This window comes from Populus trichocarpa, chromosome 3 (assembly GCF_000002775.5).
Source record: "Populus trichocarpa isolate Nisqually-1 chromosome 3, P.trichocarpa_v4.1, whole genome shotgun sequence".
Taxonomy (NCBI): domain Eukaryota; kingdom Viridiplantae; phylum Streptophyta; class Magnoliopsida; order Malpighiales; family Salicaceae; genus Populus; species Populus trichocarpa.
The window spans coordinates 435,637-447,861 of record NC_037287.2 but is presented as its reverse complement, the minus strand read 5'-3'; the positions used below and the strand labels follow the sequence as shown (position 1 = coordinate 447,861).

At 35.4% G+C, this 12,225-nt stretch overlaps 2 protein-coding genes across 2 annotated transcripts; both read right to left on the bottom strand.

The window, feature by feature from the left end:
- Positions 1–1,830: 1,830 nt before the first annotated feature.
- LOC112326772 (MLO-like protein 3) lies at positions 1,831–6,586 on the bottom strand. The gene is made up of 15 exons (XM_024596343.2): positions 6,373–6,586; positions 6,242–6,299; positions 5,949–6,136; positions 5,729–5,845; positions 4,916–4,976; positions 4,466–4,554; positions 4,269–4,343; positions 3,937–4,025; positions 3,749–3,798; positions 3,596–3,636; positions 3,301–3,474; positions 2,837–2,872; positions 2,657–2,724; positions 2,475–2,535; positions 1,831–2,359 (listed from the first exon to the last, which is right to left on the bottom strand). The coding sequence occupies exons 1-15, from the start codon at positions 6,514–6,516 to the stop codon at positions 1,979–1,981; spliced, it is 1,632 nt and encodes a 543-aa protein (XP_024452111.2). The 5' UTR covers positions 6,517–6,586; the 3' UTR covers positions 1,831–1,978.
- A 1,753-nt stretch (positions 6,587–8,339) lies between these two features.
- LOC18096596 (glycosyltransferase BC10) lies at positions 8,340–12,196 on the bottom strand. Its single transcript, XM_006385133.3, has 2 exons — positions 10,930–12,196; positions 8,340–9,234 (listed from the first exon to the last, which is right to left on the bottom strand). The coding sequence occupies exons 1-2, from the start codon at positions 11,464–11,466 to the stop codon at positions 8,593–8,595; spliced, it is 1,179 nt and encodes a 392-aa protein (XP_006385195.1). The 5' UTR covers positions 11,467–12,196; the 3' UTR covers positions 8,340–8,592.
- Positions 12,197–12,225: the final 29 nt, after the last annotated feature.

Genomic DNA, 12,225 nt, shown 5'->3' with positions numbered 1-12,225 from the left:
AACCCTTCCGCTTAGAGCATCATCTACCTTATTTAGCTAACCTGCCTTATGTTTCAGAGCGAAGGTGAACCGTTATATGAAGGACACCCAACATGTATGCATCTGGTTCACTCTACTCTGGCTATTAATGAATTATAGTGCATGATGATCACTGAACAGAATGAACTCCCTCTGCACTAAGTTGTGCTCTCAAACCTTTAAAGCTTGAAACACATCATATAGTTAAAGCTCATAGGTGGACAATTTCTGGCGAGCTTCATTGAGTTTCTCGCTAAAGAATACAACGAATCTGCCTTCTTGAGATAGGACAACACCAATGCCCATAATAGACGCATCACACTTCACTTCAAATAATTTGTTAAAATCTGGCAGTGCTAAAACTAGGACAAAAGACAACTTTTCTTTAATCGACGCGAAGCTTTGCTCTACTTCAGTTCCCCAATGGAATTTCCCCTTCTTCATGCATTCAGTGATTGGTGCGATGATTCAACTGAAATTTCTGAAAACCGCTGGTAGAATGTTGCGAGGCCATGGAAGCTACGCACCTCGCCAACATTCTTTGGAGTAAGCCATTCCCGGATGGCTTGGATTTTTTCTTCGTCGACCTTAATTCAATCAACACTCACAACAAATCCCAAAAATAATAAACTGTTGGTCATGAATTTCATATAGAGATATCACTTATGTCTATGAAAAGGCTCATATGATGGTTATGTAAGTAAATCTTAGACTTGAGATCATTAAGTTATCTTATATAGGGAATGTTATGCTTTGATCCTACAACAAATTGTCATAATCAAGGGTAACAAATGAGTAGATATTGGGTATAACATGAACTATAAGAAGATATTTAAGTAATCAAGAGATGATTCATCACCTTATGTGAATTAATTAGAATAATATTTCATTTGTTCTTGAATAACATTGATTGTAAATCATTGTGTAAGGTGGAATGAGATTTGAAAAGAGTTTCAACATATTCAAATAATCAATGACTCTGGTGTTGAGAACAAACATGATTTGACATGGTAGACATACTCTATGCTATAATGTCTAAATCATAATATTGTTAATGAAGAAATAATAATTAAACTAAGAACTGGTAACTGAAATGTTAAGTTAAATCACTTATGACTTTCCTATTAGTTTGGGGATCATGACACGTTATTAGGCATTGTATTTGATTTTCAAATATAAATCAATCAATTATTGAATTGATAATAAATTAAAATTTTTAATTTATTTAATCCTATTTTATTTAGTATTGTGATTTATATTTGGGCTAACTTATCAGATAACCTAATGGATCATACACATAAGAACCATTGGTCAGAAATTACACTATAATGATTAATCAAGTGTGACTTGATTGTTAATAAGTTTTAGAAAGTGGGGACTAGAATGTATTTAATACAAGAGATTACAATTCTAGATTTAAGAAAAAAAAAAACAAGCAGGGATTTGATTGAATAATTTTTAAAATTATCCTGAAATAATATATATGATCTTATTGGGGGGAAATTGATATTTTGCTATTTATAGGGTTTTCAGGTTTTCCTATAAATATAATGTTATACGTAGAAAAACTATGTAAGTTGCATAACACTTAAAAAGCATAAAAGAAAAGAGCTAGCACTCAAAAGCATAACAATCAATCTCTTCTAAAAGGGTTTAGAAGATTTTTTACTGGTGGTTTGTGTGGATTAATATTTGAGGATAGATTCTTAAATGACTTGTGGATTAACATTAGAGGATATTATGTTTATTGTTTTTGGTGGTATATGCCTTTTGGTAAACCCAACACCAATAATATAGCAAAAATATTTTTTTTTTGGAACTTAAGCTATAGTCAACTGATAGTTAGAGACGTAAATTAATGTGCTCTTTTTTTCACAAATCTATCAATAGATCAAAATATTACAAGGGCAATGAATTTGTAACTTACAAATATTAGGGGGGGTTTTTAGATTGTAAATATCTATGTTTGATTCTTGATTCGATCAGGCACACCGGCTATTTCAATCACAGTGGATGGAACCCCATGTCGGGAAATTTCTCGAGCACCACCTTCAACTATCTCAATTTGGCCTTGAAATGAAGTGATATCACTTAAAGTTGGATTTCTTAAAAGAGAAGGGATGTCATCTTGAGAATCATTTTGGCTATGATGATGGTTGTTATCTGAGGGGGAATCCATGGTTCGGTTGCTAGTTGATATAGGGGAGGAATAAGAGTGATTATTAGATAGTGAAAAATCTTGTCCTTTTTTCTTCATCTTCTTCTTGACTCCACCGTGCCATTGCTTGATAGCGTTAGCTGTTTGCTCTTCCAAGATTGCACCCTTAAATTGTGACCCCATCTGTTCACATACAAATTAAGTTTTGGTGCATTTCCAAGATTAACCATGTCATTCTACATATATATATATATATATATATATATAAAGAAAGAGAGAGAGAGATATGGATGGATACCTGGGTTACTAGGGCATACAGAGGAAGAGTAATGTAACTACACATGATTTGAACAGTCACCCTGGAAAGACATACACACATAACAATTCCTTATGCATTGACAAATAAAATAGTCGAGGTTGAATCAATTTTTTCCAGCGAGATGAATATTGAGAATAGTAGGGAAGGGAAGTTATACTCACGCTAATACAACCCTAACAACGATGATCTCTACCCTTTCATGGTAGCAAGATTTTATCCCAAATTGCAGCTGAGAAAAAAAAAAGAGAGAGAGAAATTAGATATTTGTCATAATGTAGGGGGTATATTAAGTTGGATTCATAGTGAAAACAAAGGGAAGGGAAGTGGTGAAGGAATACTACCGTGACCCAAACAAAAAATGCGAGCTCGAACGCGTTCTGCAGGGGTGCGGAAGGAAAGAAAGTAAGTTCACTAATAATGCAGTGATTATAAACAGAACTTGATTTTAGATTTGTATCATTACATTTGATTAGTATATCATGATAGAAGAGACAAATACAGAAAAAAAAAACATAAATATATTTAGTTGAAGAGATATAGATAGAGATATAAATTAAATTACATACTATTTATATTTTTTATATCTCATAAAATAAAATTATGCATAAACATACATAATATTATAAATGCATGGATAAAATATTATAAATGCGCATATACATACGATAATAGGAGTAACGTACATTTATAAATATTATAAATGGTTTTGATTATGTCTCGAAACAGTAATCAAACACACGATAAAATAAGATTATGCGCATATACATATACACAAGCACAAAATATTATAAATGCATGGACATACCATGAATAGAGTATAGTGTATAAGAGGCAAGACATATTTTGGATGACTGAACCAGAAGAGACTGTTATTTGGTCGTACTAGAGGAGCTCCCTTGATTACACTACTTTGATCATGGATTTCAAGAGCCATTTCTGCTACTACTACTTCAAGTTTGGTTCCAAGAACCAGCACTATCTGCAAACACACAAAACCACTCCTTTAAATATTTAATTAATTAAGAACTATTAATTTCTACTACAAAAAGATCATAAGAATGTATAAAGAAAAGTCTGAATTTATAGTAGGAGTAACGTACTAGCAATGGGATAAATGATACCCAAAGATAGACATGCCAACCTGTTTTTGTTCACACACAAACACGTACAAGTTAATTAATTTAGAAATGATAGGTTTTTAATCTTTAATATTAAAGAAATTAAAAGAAAAGCAGAAGCTAGCATTAGTTTACCATGGACATCCACAAGCATGAAGATGACGACTAAAAACCACATCCAGGGACTGTGAAAAAAGCAATAGAAACAGAAGATTATGACATAAGAACACGGATGCATGCGGTCACAACGGTGCTCGCATTACTATATATATCACCATGTATTTATGGCCGCTTCTTGAATAATTATTGATCCTTCAACGTACCTAATGCCGACTATTTCTTTGAAATCATAATCCAGCGATCGTTGTATGTACCTTTGGAAATTGAAGGAACTGTTATTGGGCAAATGAGCCTGCAAATATATAGTTATTCATGAATGAATTATCAGTATAAATCTTGATTCTTCTGTGCTTAATTATTTTTATTTTAAAAAGCATACTGTATATTTGAACTAATCTATATATAGCTTACTCGCAGAGTACAACACGTAACAAAGAAGGATTGTAATAATATATAATAAGATGATGATGATAAGGTTATATATAATCAAGGGCATGATCATGAGCTAGGTGGAATGAAAGCATGAGAAGCTCACCGCCAGGAATCCATGGCGCAGAGTTAGATAGTCAACTTTTGCCACTGAACTGAAGAATTGACGGAAAAAGCACTTCTGTAATTGATTACAGTCAAGCAGTTAAATGTTATTTTAACCTACGATCGAGAAATATTATGGGTTGTAATTAAATATAATGACGATCGATGCGATCGAAAAAGAAAATGATTGGTGCTTACAATCCAGAGTTGGGTTGATGTTGCTGCAAAGGAACCCATGTGTCTACGTGCAAATGTCGTTTGCCTTGTGTACCGAAAGCGATTAGGATCTACAATAAAAGAAACGAAAAACAATGTTAATAATATATTAAATATTATAGCTTTGATTATTTTTTCCAATCAGTATTAAACTAAGAACAGGATATTAAACTAAAGTCAACTTTAAGATTAATTAGAGGACGTGTGCACGCACTTTCATACATACATACATACATACATACATACACATATATATATATATATATATATATATATATATATATATATATTTCCACCTTGAAAGTTTTACTTTGAATCACACACAAAAAGTTGATTGCAATATGAGAAAACTATGGATAATAATAAGTGTTTTTTTTTATGTATTTTAAGAGGGGAAAATCGAGCCAAGAGGCAAAACAATAATTTGATTACCAGTGGCAGCTTGGTATTCCACTGTTTGAGTCTCTCGCTCCCAAGCTTTCCAACTCCTCATCTATTGATTCAAGTAATCAATCGATCAATAATGGTGAAAAAAGAATTAGGGAAGCAAAACCTTCATGAAAAGTGGATCATGCTTAGCATTAATTATATATTTCAACAGATCAGGAGGACTAAGTAGAAATAGATTGTGTTTTTTTTTTCTAGACAATGAATAATTGTACAGGAAGTCAAGGGCACTCCCCCAAGTCTAGGGGCAACTTCATGGCAACTTGGCAAGGTCTTTTCCAAATAGTACTATACACAAAACAAGCCTAGACCATCTAATCCAAGCCCCTTCAAAAGAACATAAAGCCAGGTCAACACGCTCGAGGTGTCCAGAGATTCCAGTATCTTCTTTTGCATGGTCATGACTTTATTGGAGGTTTTCAAGTTTTCTATTCGATTATTACATGTGATGATGATGTGACTGTTGCCTATAATCTATTTTTAATTTGGAGTGATGGGTTTTTTTTTTAATAGCAATTTGTTTTTGTATTTGAAACAAATTAATTTTACAATATTTCGAGTTTTCAAGTCTTTTCTATTTGACAATATATATATCAGTTATCTTATTACTAGTTCTCTGCCCGTGAATATCTTTTCAAATTAATTTTTAATACAAGAGAAGAGATTTTTATATATCATATAACGAGAAAAAGTTATGTCGTAGTAACTGATCTAATCCAAGAATTATCAGGTTCCATTTAAAGTCTGAGAGAGTATGAATGCGATGTTATTACAATACAGTAATGTTAATTATGTTACCTTTGCCCTTCCTAAGGCCATAGTAAGAACGGTGTAGACTATTTGCATGATCGCCATCACAAAGATGAATATATTGAGCTGATTGACCCCGCTTTCTGATATAAGAGATGTCATTCCCTGAAACATTTAATCTACGTATTAGTTAGTACTGTTCTGTTGTTTGTGTGCGGTGCACCGCGCAAATTAACAAGAAATCCTGAGATGGGATGTGTGTGCAAACCCTTGAGCCACAATAATCCGAGCCGGATTCAGCTGCCAAGATCCTTTCTTGTGTTGCTTTGGTGGTTTTGGTTATGGTATGACGGCATGGTAGCATCCTGTTTGCAACCTTGTCTGGTATGCAGATTTTGATGATGGATCTTTGAGTTACCGTCAAAATGAGTGACATGAACCCCAGCACCATAAGCACTGTGACCACCAGCCAAACAGAGATCGTCGTCAGTCCCTAGCCAACCAGGCCATCAATTATATGGGAGAATATCTAACTGCTCCAGCTATCATAAGCTAGCTCACCTGATTTGAGCTTCTCCAAGGCCTCATACAAGGCAGTCTTTCTACTTTTTTTCAGCCACTGCAACAGTACAATTAATGGTCAAGGAGGTTCTTGAACTTGAAATCACATGATTTTCTAGTGCTTGACTTACGTGGCTAAGGAGGTGGATCAGGTACTCAATGAATATGCCGGTGAAGATGAAGATGAAGCAAACGGTTGCCAGAGCCCAGGTGGGGGTGTCTTGCAAAGAGCGGTATGGGGTTGAGCCTGTACTGCCTGCTCCTCCCTCAGCCATGGCGGTTGTTGTTGCTGCTGCCTTTTTCTTGGAGGAAACTTGAACAGCATGGAGGGTGAGAGGTTAATATATATATATAGGAGCATCGTGGGGCTTGCTTTAAATTTAAGGAGAAAGAGACCGAGGACCGAGCATTGATTTGGGGAGGAACAGGACAAGGAATCGTTCAACTGTGGGAGGCTAATTAACGAGACTTGGGCCAATGAAGTGTGGAGGGGAGTAATGGAAGCTCGCCCCAGTGAAGGTCTTATCTGCAGACTTTGACAGGGCTCGCAATCAAACTATTGGGTCAACTTCCAGACAACAGTGAACCGTTCCCTGGGTTGATCAAGGGTGCCCAGCACTGCAGTAGCCTGACCCAAGTAAAGTGTGCGCCAGACCAGCCTCTGATCAGATCATAATAATAAATAAATTGTGTTTTGAAAAGGCAGTCAGAACTTCTATAGTCAAATGGTATATATAATAAATTGACATCCCATCCACCGGGTGATGTTGAATCAATCAAGCAGTCTGATGAGGTATATATATTTGTTAACTAAGATTTAACAAAATGCCACAGTCACCGAGATGAAAATTGTTCAAAGTTTTACTTGTTATATATATATATATATATACTAATAAAGAATTAACCTTAAACCGACTCTCAATTCAAGCCTAATAATCATGCATGATTATATTGTGTGTATTATTATTATTATAGGGAAGACAAATTCATCCCAACACAGTAAATATCAATCCGAACCGCCTCGAATGAGCGAGTTTATCCATGCAGATGAAAGATATTAACAGTTATTATTACATGTTAAGAAATAAGAAGCATTAAGATATAATTATAAATTGTGAATTGAAAAGGTTGTAAGAGTTTCTATATTAAATTGTGAATTGTGAATTCAAGCAGCATGGAACAATACTCCCTTGGAGATTGGTTGAGACACGAGCTGAGAACCTCATGAATCATGGTCCTGCAGTGTGTAATATAATTATATATCAGCAAAAAGATAATTAATTTCATAATTCAAACCTAATAAATATCGGATCGATGAGTTGGGTTTTTCTATGTATTTAATTTAGATAGCAAGAAGAGTTCCTCTATATATATATATATATATATATATATATATATGGGCGGGTGATGTTGAGTTCAAAGAGCAGGTTTACACAAGTTCTTCAAAACCTGAACCTGACCAAGTTTAACAATATTCCAATAATGAATTAAAAATTGATTTTCCAAGACTTCATTGGTAATTAAAACAATAAAAGAAACGTGACCAACTTTAACAAAGACACAGACCAGACCTCCTATAGTTATTATCATGGAAAACTTCGATTTGCACCTTAAAGTTTTGGTTTACCTATTTATTTGGTTCTTATTGCTTTATGTTTGGGCCACTTAGATGTTGAGAAAGAAAAGAAAAAATCACCTGTCGCTCTTTTAAAAAACAATTGGAGGCGTCCGCTCATTCAAAAAAAGAAAAGAAGAAGAAGCTGGGCATCTTGCGCCCAAGCCTAGCCTGCTACGGCTAGCAGGGTCTCACGTAACGCGGGTTACAGAACCAGTGGCAGGAAATGATGGGAGGCTTTTATTTGCTCCTCCTTCTCTTTAATTTGAATACAGACACAAGGACAAATGTACACTATCTGTGCAAGGAAAAGGAGCACCAAAGAGGTGTTGCCCAGTCTACCACCCTTGGATTGTTGGCCATCAGAGGGTCTGTGGATCCTACTCATCCATGGGTGACAAGAACTAGTTCATCTGAGCAGAAGAGTTCGATATTCAATCATGCCTTTCGCTTCATTGTTCGAATAAACGCAGGAGAAAAAAAAAAAAAAAAAAAACATTCCTTTCTGTATAGTTGCTTTTCTTCGAAAAGCTACCTCATATTCTAAAAAAAAGAAAAAAAAGTGTGGAACAAATAGTCATTGCCTCGATGGCCGAAAACCTCATTGCCCTAAGAAAACTAACTGTACAATGGCCCCATACCAAAACTTTTCGGAGAGCTGTAGCAGCAGCTCCATCAATGAGTAAGAGCACTACAGAGATGATATCTTACCTCTACCAAGAAACGAAAAGGAAAATTAAAATTCCATTACTGTCGAGGTTAGGCTAAGCAAAGGAACCAATGCACTTGGAGCGAACTTCCGAGCAAAGAGGTAGCAAACAGATGTCATTTCTGAATTATAGGAACATTGTGTGCCATTATTCCGAATGGACTGTATAAAGTCTTCGGTAATATTACCACCACCGTATCTTGCTGGGTGCGGTCCCCCGATGGACCAATCAACCCATGTCACGCTCCGGTTTGAATTAAGTGACCCGTGGAACATGTTCAGGTAAGTTGGAATGTAATGCTCGTCAGGATAGCAAGCAGGCCTACAGTATTTCTTGAAGATAGTGTAGTACTTGGTGTCTGAAACTATATAAACAGCCAGGTCACGTTGGATCTCAAACCACTGTGACCCTTTCCTCCATTGGTACAGATGAATATCAGGAAGCATTTTCCGGCTGTAGCGGCCGCGTCCATAGCGGGTGGGTTCATCATATGACTCGACAAAGCTGTATTCTGAACGAATGAGATACTTGTAGACAGTAGGGAAATTGTAGATTGGGATGCAGCTCTCAGACAGAAGAACAAAACGTTCATTTGAGAAATCCAGTAGGGCATTGGCTAGAAGGCGCTTCTCAGCATCAACCAGTGATACTGATCCCCATTCAACATCCTGGAGAGGAGAAAAAAATAAAAAATTCATATGCAAATACAAGACATCACTTCTATTTGCAATTACACAAAGCAAATAATGCAATTACAAGCCCGACAAAATCTGCTAGTTAGTCCGTAACAAACAATTCGTTTCTAGTAACCAGAGAAGTTCATCAACAAATAAAAAACACCAACAGAATGCATCTTATTATGCCAACCACAGTGATTGTAGAGCATAACTGCAGAATGCATCCAATATCAACCTTTCTTGTCAATGCAAAGTGGCAAGATAGTTAATCGCATGCATTTTGTATGCTGGTGAGTATCTGTAATGGACATCCACGTGTAAGTTAATCGCAGGCATTTAGATGATTGCAAAGAGCTTCTCCATGCAAGATCCATAGAGTGATTTGACAAGGAAGAAAATGATTTGTTATTGCAGTGCACGATCTCAGGAGCAGTCCATTCAACCTTCAAATTGATGTTTCATGCGATCCCGGTATTTATTATGCTGCTATATTCTTAAGCTACAACAATTAGATGGGAATGAATGAAATGGACCAACTGAAAAGGTGATCATATGGTTGTTTTACACTGCCTCAAGAGAACCACAAATGCCCAAAACATTATAAAAGATAATCTTGTCAGAAATGGTCAAAAGATTCACCAAGCTTCTATCTATATTATACCAAAGAAAGCAAGACAAAGCTTGCAGAAATTATTTCCAGAAGTAATACTCCATCAAAACAACACCACAATAGTGGAGAATTATAAAACTAGAACATGGAGAAGATAACTAAGGGAAAAGGATGTGTATCCATACAAATTGTGCGCATGTGTACAGAAACAAATTGTGGAAAATTCATCAACAAACTTTCTCCAGAAAAGACATTTACATGCAAATTCATTAACATTTAGAATATTTATGCAACTTTTACATAGGGGTTAAGGACTTCCTCATGAGGGAGGACTTTTAAGCGGAAGTATCTCTTCCCTTAATTATTTGTATTCCTATTTAGTTTCAGAAAATATTTTCCTGTTTTTATTTTTATTTTCAATTCAGTTTAGGAAAACAAATTTTGAGATTGGTAATTTTACTTTTCCTATTCAGTTTAGGAATCTCTATAAAAACTCTATAATTATTGATTGAAATTCTTTTCCTTTTTAAGATAGACCAAAAACTAGTATAAAGGGTTGTTTATCTTAGAATTCTTAGGAGAGAAAATATTTAGTAATAAAGTTTTAAATTAGAGTTTTGTGTAGTGACCCTCGTAGAATTCTATGTTGCATCATTTCCCTTGACAAATAATGCCCTTGTAATTGTTGTCTGTATTGAGGTTTAACTTGCTTTTCATAAAAAAAAAAAAAAAATTGATTTTAAATTAATTTTTTTAATATTTTTAAATCGTTTTAACAGGTTGATATGAAAAATAAATTTTTTTTAAAAAAACATTATTTTCATGTATTTTTTATAGAAAAACACTTTGAAAAACAATATCTACCACACTTCCAAACTCCCCCTAATTTCCTACCCCAACATCCAAAGCTGAATAGGCCACTAATCTGATCACCGGTGAGCACGCGCAACTCATAACCTAATCTAGCCCTTTCCAACTCAATATAAAAAGATACTACATCTACAGCATCCATATCATGGAAATTTCAACTATATTGCTAATAGATATCAGAATAAACAGATACAATAGATGCATACCTTGCTTGGAATCATTCTTCCATAGAATGGGGAATCACTGGAAACATTGAGCACATAATCATGAGGAGTATGAACATATATGGAGAAATACTGGCCATGACCCCTAAAGAACCTCTCCCACAAAGGCAGCAGTGGCAAAGGTCCTCTAGTCAAAAACATGAAAGCAACTTTAGGTACTCTATCGAAGGGATACCCTTTCTTTTGTGGCAACAGAGAAGCCCTCCAAAAGACCTGATCGTCAGTCATGCTATGAATCACGTTGTCTGGATGAACAAACCTCTCCATATTCAAAAAATCAACCTTCTCACAAGGCTTCACAACTGTACAATTATTATCAGATAGCTTTGCTGAAGCAATGTTGTTAGTGAGAAACAACTGTGCTTGCGAAGTAAAGTAACGGTTGATGTGAGAACTAGTAGCTAAGCCTAGAATCACACCAGCAACAAAAATTACCAACAACGACAATATTTGAACCAGTTTAAGCAAACCCATGAGCTTTTCAGGTCCTTCTTCTTTATCCCCTCTATTCCTTGCCATCTATTTCCCTTTCTCTCTCACTTTTCATTCAATAAGTCAATACCCCAATCACTGATTCCCAATAATCTCTCAATTCTTTTCCTCAATCAAAGCTCAACTCTTTCACCGCAAAACTTGAACCCAGAAAAATAAATCCTAACCATCAACAAGCAACCCAGAGAAAACACAACTTTCAGTGATGCTGAAAGAAAATAAGGAAAACCCACCAAGTAAAACTCTGATTTAACCCCGAAAATCAAAGAAATCAAGAGTTTTGAAACCTGGGTTCTAAAATTATCCCACAAAAACAAAAGAAAAATTAGATCTTTGAATCAAACCCAAATGGGAAACTCGAAGAATTCATAAAGAAAAGCAAAAGGGCCTAAATCACTAGAAAAAGAATATCGATTCAACACTTGGCATCAAGTCACCATACTCCACAAAGAGAGAAAGAGAGAAACTTTAAAGATGAGTGTTATGATAGAAAGCAGTGTGGTTGATGATGGAGATTGAAAAAGAAAGGTGGTTTAAGGAGAGAGATAGGGATGCGGAGAATCAGAATCTGAGTCTTTGTTGTAATTGTATAGGTGGAGACCAGGGGAGGAGAGAGAGGAAGCAAGAATAGGTGTACAAGGAAGGAAGGAAGGAAGCAGTTGGTGTTTAGCCACCAAGTTGTCATTACGGTTAGTAAGAGTTAGAAACGGTCTACTGCTTTGTGCTGGTGCGAACCCATTGCCCTCGCCCCTTATTTTTCAAGTCTTCAAAAATGCAATTACTCCA

Bases quoted from the DNA above. Each gene is read 5' to 3' on its own strand.
- LOC112326772 (XM_024596343.2), bottom strand. From the start codon at position 6,516: ATGGCTGAGGGAGGAGCAGGCAGTACAGGCTCAACCCCATACCGCTCT. The intron at 5,846-5,948 runs GTTTGCACACAC...TAAATGTTTCAG, and splicing joins CGGATTATTGTGGCTCAAGG to GGAATGACATCTCTTATATC. The intron at 2,873-3,300 runs GTATGTCCATGC...GCACCCCTGCAG, and splicing joins TACACTATACTCTATTCATG to AACGCGTTCGAGCTCGCATT.
- LOC18096596 (XM_006385133.3), bottom strand. From the start codon at position 11,466: ATGGCAAGGAATAGAGGGGATAAAGAAGAAGGACCTGAAAAGCTCATG. The intron at 9,235-10,929 runs GTATGCATCTAT...TCTCCTCTCCAG, and splicing joins GAAGAATGATTCCAAGCAAG to GATGTTGAATGGGGATCAGT.